Here is a 13,526-nt window from a genome sequence, read left to right as displayed (position 1 = left end):
AAAATACAAAAAACAAGATGCTGACTTTTTTTTTGTTTTATGAAAAACTTCCATATAAATTATATTACATTCTCTGTGGCCACCATTAGACCTGGCCTATAACAAAAGCTCAATGTTTCACTCTAACACACATCACTTATTTATATTCATTAGAATTTCTCCACTTGAAATGAATCTGATCCTCTGGAACACGAACCTGGTGTATTGAGTCACTCACTTATTACAATTTAATGCAAATGTCCTGAATAATCTCAACCTTCATTTAACGATCTGTAGTTAAATGAGCGCTTATACAGTCTATGATGTTTACATGTGGTGGTTTCGCTCCCGCTGAGAGAATCTGATTCACTCAGTAAATACTCTGCTCTTATCAACATGGGAAACCTAACCGCATCGGAAAACTCCGCCCCTTTAAGAGTCTGACCAATCATCGGGCAGCTCTCAATTCGATTTGTAAAATTGACCTTGACCCCAGCGAATAGCGCAACGCGTGGGCGTGGCCTGCTGATAGTTCGGCTGCACCGTACGCAGCTCATCAACTTTTGCAACTAAACGCATCCTGTGCAGCTCCAGGAATCGAGCCCCAGACCGCGGACCCGCCAGGCCCCCGGGACCCCGTGCGTGGCGCGTTCCCGCCCCCTGACGTCCGGGTTGGGACTTTTCAAACGTCAACAAACCAGCAAATTCCAGAAGTGACGAGGAGACTCCATTTTCGCAAGCGGCTGCTCGGGCTAGCAGGAAGCTAGCTGCTTGTGTTGCTAGGCTAACTTTCCCTGCTAGGCGGACGGGAGCCAGAGCAAGCGACGAGCCCTCGGTTAATTGTCCATCTGACGAAACGTTCGTTGCCCACACAAACCTCCCAGGTATGTTCTCGAATGCCGCGGGTCCAGTGTGCATGAGAGCAGCAGCTCGGCTCTCGGTGCCTGGGTGTCGTTAGCGATCGGGTGCAGTCCTGTTACGTTAGCTGCACACAGCTGGTGCTACCATGTTAGCTTTCTCATACGATAACCCATTTCCCCAGCTAGCGGACATGCTAAGCTAATATGCTATGGATGCTATCGGGGAACCCAGGCGCGTTCCTAACTGATACTAACCGTTGTGATTTATTGGTCCCAGTGAGCGTCGTGGCTCTGTGTGTGTTAAACCAGAGAGCAGGCAGCTAATGCTTTGTTATTCACAGGCTGGATCTGCAGGGATGCACAACTAGTGGTTGCTGGTTTGTTGTTGTTGATGTAAGCGCGTTGCTTTGACCCTGTGTTTGCAGCATGCTGATGGTGGGAGGCAATGGACGGGTGCACTAGAATGAGTGTGAAGGAGCTGTGTGAGACCGATGACCTGGCCACCGGTTTGGTGCTGGACCCCCTGCTAGGCTTCAGCACGCACAAGATGAACATCAGGTAACGTCAGGTCAAATTAAGCAAACGGACAGTCCAACGCTTCCTCAGATCAGTCCTAACCAAATAACCATTAAGCCCTTCTGTTTCACATCGATACAGTCTTTGCTTGTTTACTCTGACCGGACACCCGTTTGTCAGACTGTTTGTTACACTGAGCCAAAGCTGGTGCAGTCTAATGCAGATTGTCCTGCTAGAAATCCCACGTTACTGAAGGTCACAAAGTTTTGTTTTATTGTAATTGTTTCAGAGAGTTGTTGATCCAACTTGATGTTCATTTTACAGGATGCACTTGGTGCTGCCTGACTAAATTGCATTATATGAACAGTTGTTAAATACCAGGAGTGCCTCTTCGTATAATGCAGCAACAACAGCGTAAACTAGAATATGGTACTCTCCTCTTCTTATGTGCTGTTATTTGCTTTTCTCTCCTCAAGTCCCCCACCAGAGATCCGGCGATGGGGTAACCTGAAAGAGACCCTGCTGCGCTTTCAGCGTACGCATGACTTCAATGCCACGTTCGAGGCGCTGACAGTGGGTGAACTGGCTGGTGACTACTTCAGTGCTTCGGGAAACCATCGGCAGGAGCTGCTGAGACAACACGTAGGCTCATGTTTAAATTTACACATCAGTATCATATAACATCACAGGTTCACTGGAAGCTACCATAAATTCGTGAATTTGTCACTTGAATGTGTTAACACAATCTACCCCATCTGTGATGTCTGCAGGTTTATCGCTACCTCAGTGCCTTCCTGTTGGATAGCGGTGTGAAAATAGACTCCTGTGACAGATACTCATCAGAGACCAATGGGGCGAAGATAACCTCAACAAGGCACTGGTAATAACTCGGAAATTGAACATTGCATTTGTTAGGGCAGCATGTTGCTGAATAGCAACTGTCGCTGCCGCAGCAGAGTTTCCTGGCCGGGGTGTTGCTTTTTAAATTGGAGATTTGTGAAGTTCAAAATGTTGCTCCTCAGGTTTCCAGGAGAGCGGGTGGAGGTCCTGCTGGGTTGCATAGCAGAGCTGAGTCCCAACGACAGTGCAGTCCTGAGGGCAGGAGTCAACGACTTCAGTGTGATGTATTCTACACGCAAACGTTGCGCTCAGCTCTGGCTTGGACCTGCAGCTTTCATTAACCACGGTGAGTGTGTTTGCATTCGAGACTCATTTCCTCCAAGGACACGCACATATATACACAGACTCAACTCAAAGTTGTCATCGCTGATAGGAGTACTGGTCCGTGAGTTTAATCAGCACTACATTTCACTAGAAGCACCTTTTTTAAGATGCAGTCTGTTATCCAAATGTTAGAAGAAATTAACATACATACCAACAATCAAAACACAAGGTGGGAAATTATAATCACAACACAATTAAATTGACTGACAGCTAAAAAATTTAACGCAAGAACACAACAACGAGACTGAGTAAATTATTTTCTAATGCTTGGTGAATACTGTAGTTCATGAAAGAGAGATAATGTCTGCCAATTTAAGGAAAAATCTTTATAATAATTTTTATTATGTATTCAAAAAGTTTTGCATTATATATGGTTAACAATTGATGATTTGATCTTTACATGTCATGTTAATGTTTCACAAATTATCAAATATAATTTGAGAGCTAGATTAAAAAACAAATTCTTCTTACAGTAGATACTCTGATATATTATCTAATAAATATATAGAACATAATTTATTCATATATGACAAATATATAAAAACTTCCTTAACTTCAGGAGACAATGCTGTTCCCCAATCTGACACGTGCAGTTCCCTGATTACCTTCAACCTGTATTTTATGTCAATTCTTACACAGTTCCCTGTTTCAGTTTGGATAAGAAATCTACTTTACATAGGTAAACAAGTGTGATGCGTAGTTACACTTAAAACTCAGATTTTCCGTTAATTAATTTTTGTAAACATCACTAGCAAATGTGTAATTAAAGGGCGGTAGAGGAAGTTTTTTATTGTCATGACTGAATCTGACTCTTAAATATAATCACGAATCAAACTGCTCAGTGTAGAATAATTACTTTGTAAGGTGGTTAATACAGAATTAATTTCAAAGTTATTTGATTGTTGTTAAATAGTTTAATGGTTTAAGAAAAAATGCACCAATGCCATATTCTAAAATGTGAGTATTTGGTGGTTATAGTATAATAAGTTGAATATTTTTGGATATTGGACTAAGTAAAATAAAACAAGACATTTAAGAGAGTCAATTAGGTTGCTGTGGACACTTGTGGCTTAATATTTATTGACATTTTGTAGACAAAATGAATTATCGGTTGATCACACAAGATGTAGCAGCCTGAAAAACTCATGTAAAATTATTATTTGAAATAATGATTTGATTACGTGAATATGGAATAGAAGTCGGGCCATGATTACATCAGCACAAGCAGCTTTCTTCTTAGGCCAGATGTCAGTCATCATCGCGGCCTGAATTGTAATTTGTAGAAATTATCCAGTGTAATTTGAGTTAAATCTTCCCACAGGTCAGGGCAGTTTGTGACAGCATATTTCAATAATGTTTGAGGGTAATTCAGCTTAGCCTTTGAGACTTTGCAGAAAGGAATAAGTACATGGCAGCTGATCAAAAATGTGTCATTCGTTGCTGTGAATGAAGTGATTAATTTGACCAAAAAATGTTTCTCTGTGTTTGTCTCTCTTTGTCCTTCTCGCCTGAAGACTGCAAACCGAACTGCAAGGTAATCATCAATATTAATTTATCACATTCAATAAAAATGTTGACGAGTTGAAGGAAAAATATTTATTACTCCATATATAATCTTATGTTTTTATTCATTTATAACTGTATGTTGGAAACAGTATTATGTTCTCAGTGTGCTTCCTATCGGCTGTGTTGAAGTATCCCATGGGGGGACCAACCTTTCTTTGTCTTTCTCTTTCTTGTCACCCACCCAGTTCGTCCCTGGTGAGAAGAATAACGCTTGTGTTGAGGTGATTCGTCCCATCTCACCTGGGGAGGAGATCACGTGTTACTATGGCGCCAGCTTTTTTGGCGAAGGCAACGAAATGTGTGAATGCTGCACCTGTGAGAGGTGTGTCCATCATTGCATCAGACATCGTCTTTATTGTACTTTGTTTTATGCTCGATACTGAAGGTTTTCTTGCATCCAACATGGAAAAAAAAACTTGTTTTCTAGGAATGGAGAAGGCCACTTCAGACACAAAGGGAAACAGCCTGAGTGTGAAGAAACAAAAGACTCTGTGGGCCAGAAATACCGCCTGAGAGAGAGATACCTTCGTCACCACAGAGAGAAGAGTCACTTTCCTCCGAGGCCGATCACACCAGGAACACACCCAGGTATCTTTAAAGGTAACCGAATAGGGATTTTCTTTCTCAGATCAGTCAAAAAAAAAAATATTGATGGTCAGCTACTTCAAATAGAAAACAAGTGTCTTTAAAAAACCCAGTCAGCACCACAGATGTATTTCAAAACTAATCCAACTGCAAATCACAACGTATGTTTTATATATTTTAGAAATTACAATCCTTTGATGACATGTCCAAGTTTATCAAGATTACAGCTTAAATTCAGCTTTGCATAATCTCTTTTTAAACAGATGGGAGTGTTGAGCTGCTTTGTAATTAACTGTGAATGTAATCATCCAGAACCAAATACATTGGAATATGATATTCACCTGGGACTGAGTATTTGAACTAGATATAATGTTTTTTTGATCATTTAAAAGTAGCACACTGCAACAGAAGGAGGATTGCGTGCAACATGAGAGCTGTTTTGGCTGTTGCATGTTTTATTTTCAGCTGCTGGAAACGGCACTTCCTTTGCAACAAGCTTTACATTTCTAGTTCCAGATGAATGTTTGTGGTCTTTGTGGTTTCATCCAAATTATAAACTGATGTGTAAGTGCTGCCTCAATGTTTTCTTCTCTAATTGACATGCTAAGTTGTTTCTTTTAAAGAAAAATGAGCTAAAACATGTATTGTACAGTTAGTGTAGTGATTGTACACTATTCATATTTGTTAACTTTAACTCGCACCTTACTGAACATCATATACTCTGTTAGCACTACCTTAGCATCTGCTTTGCATTAAATTGCTCACAGGATGGACAATTATTTAAAGCTATTTAATGAGCAGGATTCTTGAAATCACACTGTTGTGTCTCCACAGCCACATCTTGGCTCAAGGTCTGTGTTCAGTTACTTAGATCATATCCATGACATGGTTGTTTGAATTATTTATTTTTTTGGCTACTGTTTAAACAAACATGATTTTCACGACCTTCTTATGTTGCATATGTACACATCTGCAGAAGAAATGCAATTTACTATAGAGCAGCTTCAAGTTCAACTGTTGTTTTGTCGTTCTCTTTCATTCCTAGCCATCCCCTCAAGGAATTCCTTTACCCAGCAGATGAGGAGAAATGCCTTGAAGAACAGAAAACTGAGTCAAACAAAGAAGTGGAGACGAGAGAAACACAGACGGTCAGGAAAGTCCCCATTGAAGTCCTCCACAGGCAAGCAGCATCGGACGGTTCCTCTTTTGTCCCAAGTTACACTGAGAGACCTCAGAATCAGACTACGGCATCACTCAGTGGATTTCTTACTCTGCTGTAAGGATCCAAAAAGCAAAGAAAGGGCCTTGCTGGAGGAATTGAACCTACAAGATAGCCGGCTGAGTATTCTAAATTCTGCTGGTGACGAAAATAACAGCAGTGTGGTCAACCTGAAGCCTTTCACTCTAAATACCTCTGCATCAGATCAACAGAAAAGTAGACCATCGGCAAATAGAGGTGGTCTAAATCGGAAGTCTGTAAAAGTTGTGGACAAGCAGCCAGTCCAAATGAGGACCTCTTCAAGAACAAGGAGCATGGTTCAAGTTACGCTCACTCAGCAAACTGGATCCAGTAACACAGCTAACAATACAACAGTCTCTCACGCTGTGGAGATCGAGAAATCCTGCGGTGCAATAAAACAAGAGAAGATTGCAAAGGCACCCACAGACAGTCAAAGTAACAAGTGCTGCAGCCTTGAATCTGCTCAAAGTCCAGCTGCTGAGCAAACAGCACAAAAGACCATCAGCGCGCCAACCTTGTTAGAAGTGGATCAGAATGCCACAGGTGGCTCAAAGAAAACGGGGGACAATCCATTGATATCCCTGAAGCAATACCTGAGAGTCAACCTAAAAAGGTTATCAGTGTCACAGATTGAAGAAGCAGTAAAGACATGTGAAGAAAGGGAAGCAGGAATGGAGATAAGAGGAAGGAGCAGGCAAAGCCAGTGTCCTAGACCAGCGCCTCTGACTGTAAAGTCAGAAAAAAGAGTGTCGAGATCGCAGCAGAATCAGGGAGGAGCATCAGAGGCCTGCACAGCTGAAGGTAACAGAGGGGTGAGGGAAATGTTTTTTAAGGCCACCGATAGAGTAAATCTAAGGAAGCGACATGCAAGTGAAACTGTTGGTGATTCCTGTCACAGCGAGGAAAGGGGAAATGACAAGGTTATTGAGATACAAACGGTGTCAAAAGAAGAGAAGATTTTTGCACAAAATGAGCAGCAGCGTATTGTACAAGGCAATATTGAAGGGGAGAAAGTAGAGACAAATGATGCAGCTATAGTGATAGAATATAAAAGTAACAGAACCCCAGAAGAAGTGCAAGAGTCTGAATGTAAAATAGCGTCCGGTGAAAAAATCACAGAACAAAATAACGTCCAGTGTGTTACAAATGAAGTCACAGGCGCGTGTACAGAGGAAAAAGTTGTTCAACTCTCAGAACAATTGGCGAGTAGTGCGAGTAAGTATCCGGAAAGTCAACAAAAGGATATCGTCATTAAGCAGGCAAAGGTACTGCTATCTGATATTTTAAGAAGAGATAAACCCTTAATAGGTATGAGATTACAGGAGGATGTTGTTGGAAGAAGTGTATCCACCCAAGCTTCTAAAGAAATGCCAAGCGCTGAGGAGCAAGCAGAACAGGCCGAGATAAATGGCACAGAGCAGAGGACTTGTAGGAGAAGACAAAAGCTGAGGCCCAGATCAGCCAAAACAAAAGAAGATAAACAAATCACCCAGGGACCCTTGAGCAAAGAGGTTCCAGCTACAGCTAAGACCAATTTGAGTGATGATAGTTTAGATCTTCATCCAACACAGAGGCATAAAGACCCACTGGCCTCCTGCATCAGCACACTACCTCATAGCTCCCTCAGCTCAGCAAAGGCTACAAATAGTTTGCATCCAGATACCAATCCACAGGCTCACATACAGTCCAACATACCTCTGAAGAAACGCACATTTCGCAGTTCTCTGGAGATAGACTCTGAAAATGGTTTGAATTCTGCTTCAGATCAAGCTTCTAAAGAAGGCACTGAGTTAAATTCGTCTCCGTTGCGGATGCAGGACTTGACGTCGGTTTCAGGGAAGGGTACTAAAGTGAAAAGAGAATTCAAAAGAAGATTTAGAAAAACAGAACTCCAGAAGTTAAACCCCAAAAGCATCGCAAAACACAACTCCTTAATCAGAGTACTACGCCCCCGAGCTAATGAAGTTCATGTATCGAGGAAGATTCGAAGGTGTAAACGTGAGAGGCGAGATTATGACGTCGACAAAGATCGGACACTCAAAAGTCACAAGCTTGCGAAGAACAAAGAAACTGAGAACCCGGTAATGATCCAAGACCATTTAGGTAAAAATTCCAATTTGAATAAATTTCTAATAAAAGATGAGGGGGAAATATTAATCGATCAAAGTGATCTGGAGGACACGAAGCCTGGCATTAATTTTAAGATTCGTTTCAAAAGGAGGAAAGGGAGAGTGTGGGAGATGCAAAGTGCAGGACTTGAAAATATGGCTTTAAAAACGGAGAAGGGGAACGAGCTGGTGACATGCGATCCCTTTAAAGCCATCATGGATTCTGTTTCGCTTTTAAACACGGAGATGGAGGCAGCCCAGGCTCACGTGCAGGCTAGTAAGAAGTCAAAGAACAGACTGCATCGTTTAAAAAAAAGAGGCAAGAGGTTGTGTGAAAGGCAAGAGGTTAATGTCTCCACAGAAGCAAAATTAGCGAAAGATGAAAGAGTCCTAGGCCATGTTGAAATTGTACGTGAAACTCCTGGTGACAAAGTAGAACTCAGGGAGAAGCGTGATGGGGAGCTTTTGTCTGGAGTTGAGCAGCTGCCTGAAAAAATGGAGTGTCAAAAAAATGACAAGGCATCTTTGCCAACTGTAGTTGAAACAAAAATAGAAGATCGCTTTAAAAAGAATTGTTGCTTGTTTGAAACTGCGTCCCAACAGAAACAGGAGCCAGAATTCGATTTTAATGGTTTTTCGCTACCAGTAATTAAACTACGTAGAAAGAAGGAAGATATTTGGGAGGTGGACAGCAAAGAGGAGCTCTTACACACTGAGCTTAAAGTAGAGCCCATAGTTAAGAAAGAGATGAAGGGTCACCGTTTAGGAAAAGAATGTCTTGAGTTTATTAAGCCCAAAGAAGAGTTCCCATCCTCTCAGAGACTGAACAACCACGTTGCCCTGATGAAAACGGAACAGCCAGCGTTTTCGTTATCATTGTCACCGCTGTCCCTGTCTTCCCCGCTTAATGACAGTAAAACTGAAATGATGTGCTTGGCTGCAGATAGAATCAGTGATAGGCCAGAGGTCAACAGTGGTGGAAGGAAACAGAGGCACAAAATGGAGAGAACTCGCAAGTGTGGGCCTGTGGAAACACCCACCACTTGTCTTAGTCACACTCTCCAACAAATTGACAACAGCCTCTCCAGGCTCTCTGAAGGCTTGTGTTCGTCCCAGACTCTGGAAAAGCCGACAGCCATTTCCAACGCTTCTAGCTCTGTCGTCCAGCCCCCATCCCAGTTTCCTCTATTCACAACAGCAGATAACATGCTCTCTGGTGAGCCCAGCTTCACAAACTGCTGCGATGATATCCTGGACTTTCAGTGTCTCAACTTTGAGGGTTATTACCAGCCACAGAACATCCTTCCATCTTCTCCATCAGATCTTTGTTCGCTGGATCCACCCACAGATCCTTTCAGCAGTCCCCTCTCTCACAGCCCGTCTGATACATGGACGACCGAGACGCCGTACCTTGGCCCTCCCAGTCCAGGGAATAACTTCACCAGTGAGGATCTGCAGTTTTTTCCTAGTCTAATTTCTTCCAAAAGTGACTCTGTTCCCATGGAATGTGAAGTGAAGGATACCTCAAATTACAGAAACCCCCCAAATCCCAGTTTCAGTTTCTCATCTCTTAGCAACTCTGACTTTACTGCGAAAGATCGAGGTATGAGTAAATATCCAGCAATGAGGCTGTCCAAAGAAGACCTCAGACCTCAGTCCTTGCCTGTTGTTGGCAATCATCGGCCATTTGGTGCAACGTCGTCCTCTGTTACGTCTCAACATCCTGTTGCTAAAACACAGCCGTCCATCTACGTCAAGCCGAGCACAAGCCAGTCAAAAGGCCAGACTAACCATAAAGCCCCAGCCCCCTTCCATCGCATGGCCATGCCGAATAGAACTCAGTCTTTTTCAAGTAGTAGTCAGCCAAACCCAGTCAGAGGATTGTCCCACAGTTGTTCGACAAAGTCTTTTCCATCACCTCAGATGTCTAACAGACTCTTATCTCCACAGCTCTTCACTGTGAAAAATCCCAATCCTCCAGACAATCCGTTCAACTTCCATGAGAAAACCTCATCAGTTATTCACAGGGTGCTCAAGTTTCAAGGGGGGAACCAGAGTCAGAACTTGTACAGTGCTCCTTGTAAAGACACCCTGGCTGCTGGCAGCCCGACCATCGCGTCCAGAACACTCGGTACAAAATCAGGTGCTATTGAGAAACCCCAGCAGAATCAGAGACTTGGTTTTAATATAGACGGCAAAGGTGTCATGTCTGCTCAAGGGTTTGGAAAAGATTTTAGCCACCTTGTTACGCCCAACACCCCCAACCGTTCCACCCCTCATTTCAACCAATCCAGCACCTCTTTTCCTCAGTCTTTTTGTAAAAGCAAGATGTCATCTGATAAACATGAAAGTGCTGAATCCAACATGACATACAAAAACTTTTCAACCATGCCAAGACCCTTCTTCTTTCCGAGCAAAGTAACACATAGTCATTCATTACCACAAGATAAGAGTTGGAGACATGAAAAATCCAACCTGCCGACTTCGGACAAACACCAGCCATGTTACACCCAGCAGGACCCCTTTGACTTCAGCTTCGGCTCCTCTCTTTCACCCATGACTCAGCACAACAGCCCCCAAGTGAACCACAGTACGCAACCTGGTACGCCAGCAGCTGCGCACAAGAGCCAGTCCTCAACCTCCTCAGCCTCTTTCCCCTATGGCTGTCAAGGTCCTCCCTACGTACTCAATTTCAGTGGAGACCATTCATTGACCCTGGGTCTCAGGGATGGGCCTGACGGTTACCCAGGACTCGGCTCAACGAACTACACCTACCATTGCCTGATGGAACCTTCGGGCACACAAGGGCGGCTAGTTCTTGAGCCCCGTGGGCCCCAGCTTTCAAGCCCAGCATCTTTTTCCTTGGGTGGATTTTCAGGACACAAAGGTCAGGACGAACACTGCAGGAAAGACATGCAGCAGCAGTACCCACCTGGGGAACAACAGGGCGCACCCCACTTCGCACCTGTTGCACCATCTCACTCCATGGGTCCCACAAAACCCAAGCGGGTGAGGTTAGTGGTGACAGACGGCACAGTAGACTTAGATCTCCAGTACTCCGACTGATTTATAGTCCCTGCAAATATTCCGATTTCTTGTTCAAAAGGGATCATAGTGTCTCCCACAAAATGTTTTTGGTAAACATGGTAATTCATAGTCTACCCTCTATTAAAGCCCACTGACTGACATTTTTCTAAATCATTGTTTTGATGGATTGTTTGAATGACTTGTACAGGGTTTTATGTAAAGTTGACCTATCATCAGTGTGTTTTAGCTACTGTATGAGTTAAAAAAAAAGACCCTGTCATGATAGATTTGTTGAGAATACCTAATTTAAGAAAACAAAGTATTAAATATATTTGTGAGTAGGAGTTTGAAACTAGATGACCTGTAAACACTGAACGCCCTCTTACTATACTGTAACATAGTTGTCTGAATCTTTCTATGCCATGTATGGCAGTAGAGACCAGAGATGTGGTTGCTGGTACTTGTATTGTTGGGTTTTAAAAAGGCAGCTTTGTGCCTCAGTCTTTGATATGTTCTTTGTGACTTTTTGAAGTACTTGTTTGAAACAGTCCGCCCTCGTTTTTTATACTCACAGTAAGCTCTGTTCTCACTTTGTGTGTGTGTGCATGCATTTAGCAGGCAGGTCTTGAGGGATCAAAGTGAGGTGTGTAGTCGTCCCTGATAACGTTACTGTTGCTCTGCCAGATGTAAGAAAGACCATTAGTCATTAGTGCATAGATGCGAGGTTTCTGCATGAAGAGTGTAAAAAAAACAAGTAAAGATTCCCATACCTGAAACTGTATATCTAGACGTCTGGGTGAACATGCGTGACAAAACTTTTCACAGCTGCTCTTTTGTTGAGTAGTCATGCAGACGAGTGAGTAGGAAATGTTTTTCAGGTTAATAGATGGAGGGATAGAACAGAACTTCAAGTTCTTAAATTTGAAAGTTCAAGGCAAATATTTACGAACATGTTACAAAACAAAAAGTGACAATCTTCTCACAGAATATCTCACTTTTTTCATTTATTTGGTCCTTTTTTTTCCCCCCAGGCAGAGAACGGAAGAATAAGTTGTGCAACATCTAATACAGTGACACATGATGGACAGCTACACATTCATCGATTTTTATATTGTAACTGTAGTTATTTTCAGTTGATTGTGGAAGTCACGTGAGCATCACCCTCATGTTATGATGCTCTGTATGTTGAACCCCTGTTTGGTAGGAGTGCTCAGTGTGACTGCATATTCCTCACATTACTACCATAACAATGTACTGTCTTGATACGGAAAGGCCAATTATTTATTTTAATATCCTCATTCTTGAAATGGTGCTTTAAAGTAATTTATATTTCACATTGATTGTTGGAAGATGTAAACATTTTTATTATTTAATGGGACAAAATACTGAACTAATTATTTACATTGACTATTTAATTTCACCGCCTTTGACATCCAGTTTTTGTCGGTTGTTACAGGTTACACTTTGTCTGTCCTCTTTTCTAATAAGCAGTTAGTCTTACTGAAAGTCTGCTGTAGAAATGTACAAATGTAGCCTATATCATTAAAGAAACTTAATTCATCTTTGTATTTTCTCTCTTTGACTCTTTTAAAAAAGGTTTTCCAACAGAGAAAAAATTCCTATCTGTTAACAATATTTCTGCGATTTTACAATATAAATGCACACACTGCAGTGGTATGTCTTTTCTGTTTGAAATGATAAGAGATTATGGATTAAGAAAATGTTGAAAAATGATTAATAATTAAATAAATGATCATGTTTCTGGTAATAATTTTGTATATTCAACTTAATTTTTTGTTAAAATATCTTCAAATTCTCCCCTGTGAATTCACCTGAATTTAGTTTATAAAACAATTAAAAACTAGAATATCACTCAACATTGATCAGTTTATTCCTCTTATTAGATTATAAATGCCCTCTTTGGTTGGCAGCACAAAGTTAGGGCGAGAAGGCAGGATGGAGTCGGCCGAGACAGAGAGCAAGAAGAAGCAGGTGAGTGAGAAGTGAAGACCACATTCACTGCAGTGGAATCCTCAATGATTTCACCTGATTGGACCTGATTCTGAGAATTGAAGCTATGACAATCAGTCAGTTCCAAACTTCCCTCGGGAGATCTTACCCACTCACCAAAGGTACATAGAGCAAAAACAGATGTTTAGAAATGAAAGGGGTAAACATTCAAAGTAATTTTAATCAATCTGCTGTTGCACAGTTGCATAGCTAAATTTTTCCGCTGTTGTTGTGTGTGATGTGTCCACCACTGTAAATCAGCAGAAAACATGACCTGGAGTCAAGTGCACAGAATAAGTTCTTTTTTTTGCGCCATCATTTCCTCTCAAAGTTTTGGTTTCGCTTCATTGCAGTCTCCTCCTGCTCTCACACATTCAACTGGTTAATTTTTTTAAGCCAAACGTTCATCTT

At 41.9% G+C, this 13,526-nt stretch overlaps 1 protein-coding gene across 2 annotated transcripts; it reads left to right on the top strand.

Moving 5' to 3' along the window:
* Window positions 1-603: 603 nt before the first annotated feature.
* Window positions 604-12,667, top strand: kmt5c (lysine methyltransferase 5C). Of its 2 annotated transcripts, none has more exons than XM_061090253.1 (9): window positions 604-863; window positions 1,265-1,397; window positions 1,832-1,997; window positions 2,126-2,235; window positions 2,378-2,541; window positions 4,094-4,113; window positions 4,331-4,467; window positions 4,573-4,733; window positions 5,776-12,667. In XM_061090253.1, the coding sequence occupies exons 2-9, from the start codon at window positions 1,285-1,287 to the stop codon at window positions 11,142-11,144; spliced, it is 6,240 nt and encodes a 2,079-aa protein (XP_060946236.1). In that variant the 5' UTR covers window positions 604-863; window positions 1,265-1,284; the 3' UTR covers window positions 11,145-12,667. The 2 variants fall into 2 exon arrangements, with proteins under 2 accessions (XP_060946236.1, XP_060946235.1); XM_061090252.1 differs by having other exon boundaries at window positions 4,573-4,745.
* Window positions 12,668-13,526: the final 859 nt, after the last annotated feature.

This window comes from Limanda limanda, chromosome 17 (assembly GCF_963576545.1).
Source record: "Limanda limanda chromosome 17, fLimLim1.1, whole genome shotgun sequence".
Lineage (NCBI taxonomy): Eukaryota > Metazoa > Chordata > Actinopteri > Pleuronectiformes > Pleuronectidae > Limanda > Limanda limanda.
Note: the sequence above shows the minus strand (reverse complement) of the source record. Positions and strands in the feature narration are given on the sequence as shown.

Bases quoted from the DNA above. Each gene is read 5' to 3' on its own strand.
- kmt5c (XM_061090252.1), top strand. From the start codon at position 1,285: ATGGACGGGTGCACTAGAATGAGTGTGAAGGAGCTGTGTGAGACCGAT. The intron at 1,998-2,125 runs GTAGGCTCATGT...TGATGTCTGCAG, and splicing joins AGGAGCTGCTGAGACAACAC to GTTTATCGCTACCTCAGTGC. The intron at 4,746-5,775 runs GTAACCGAATAG...TTTCATTCCTAG, and splicing joins ACACCCAGGTATCTTTAAAG to CCATCCCCTCAAGGAATTCC.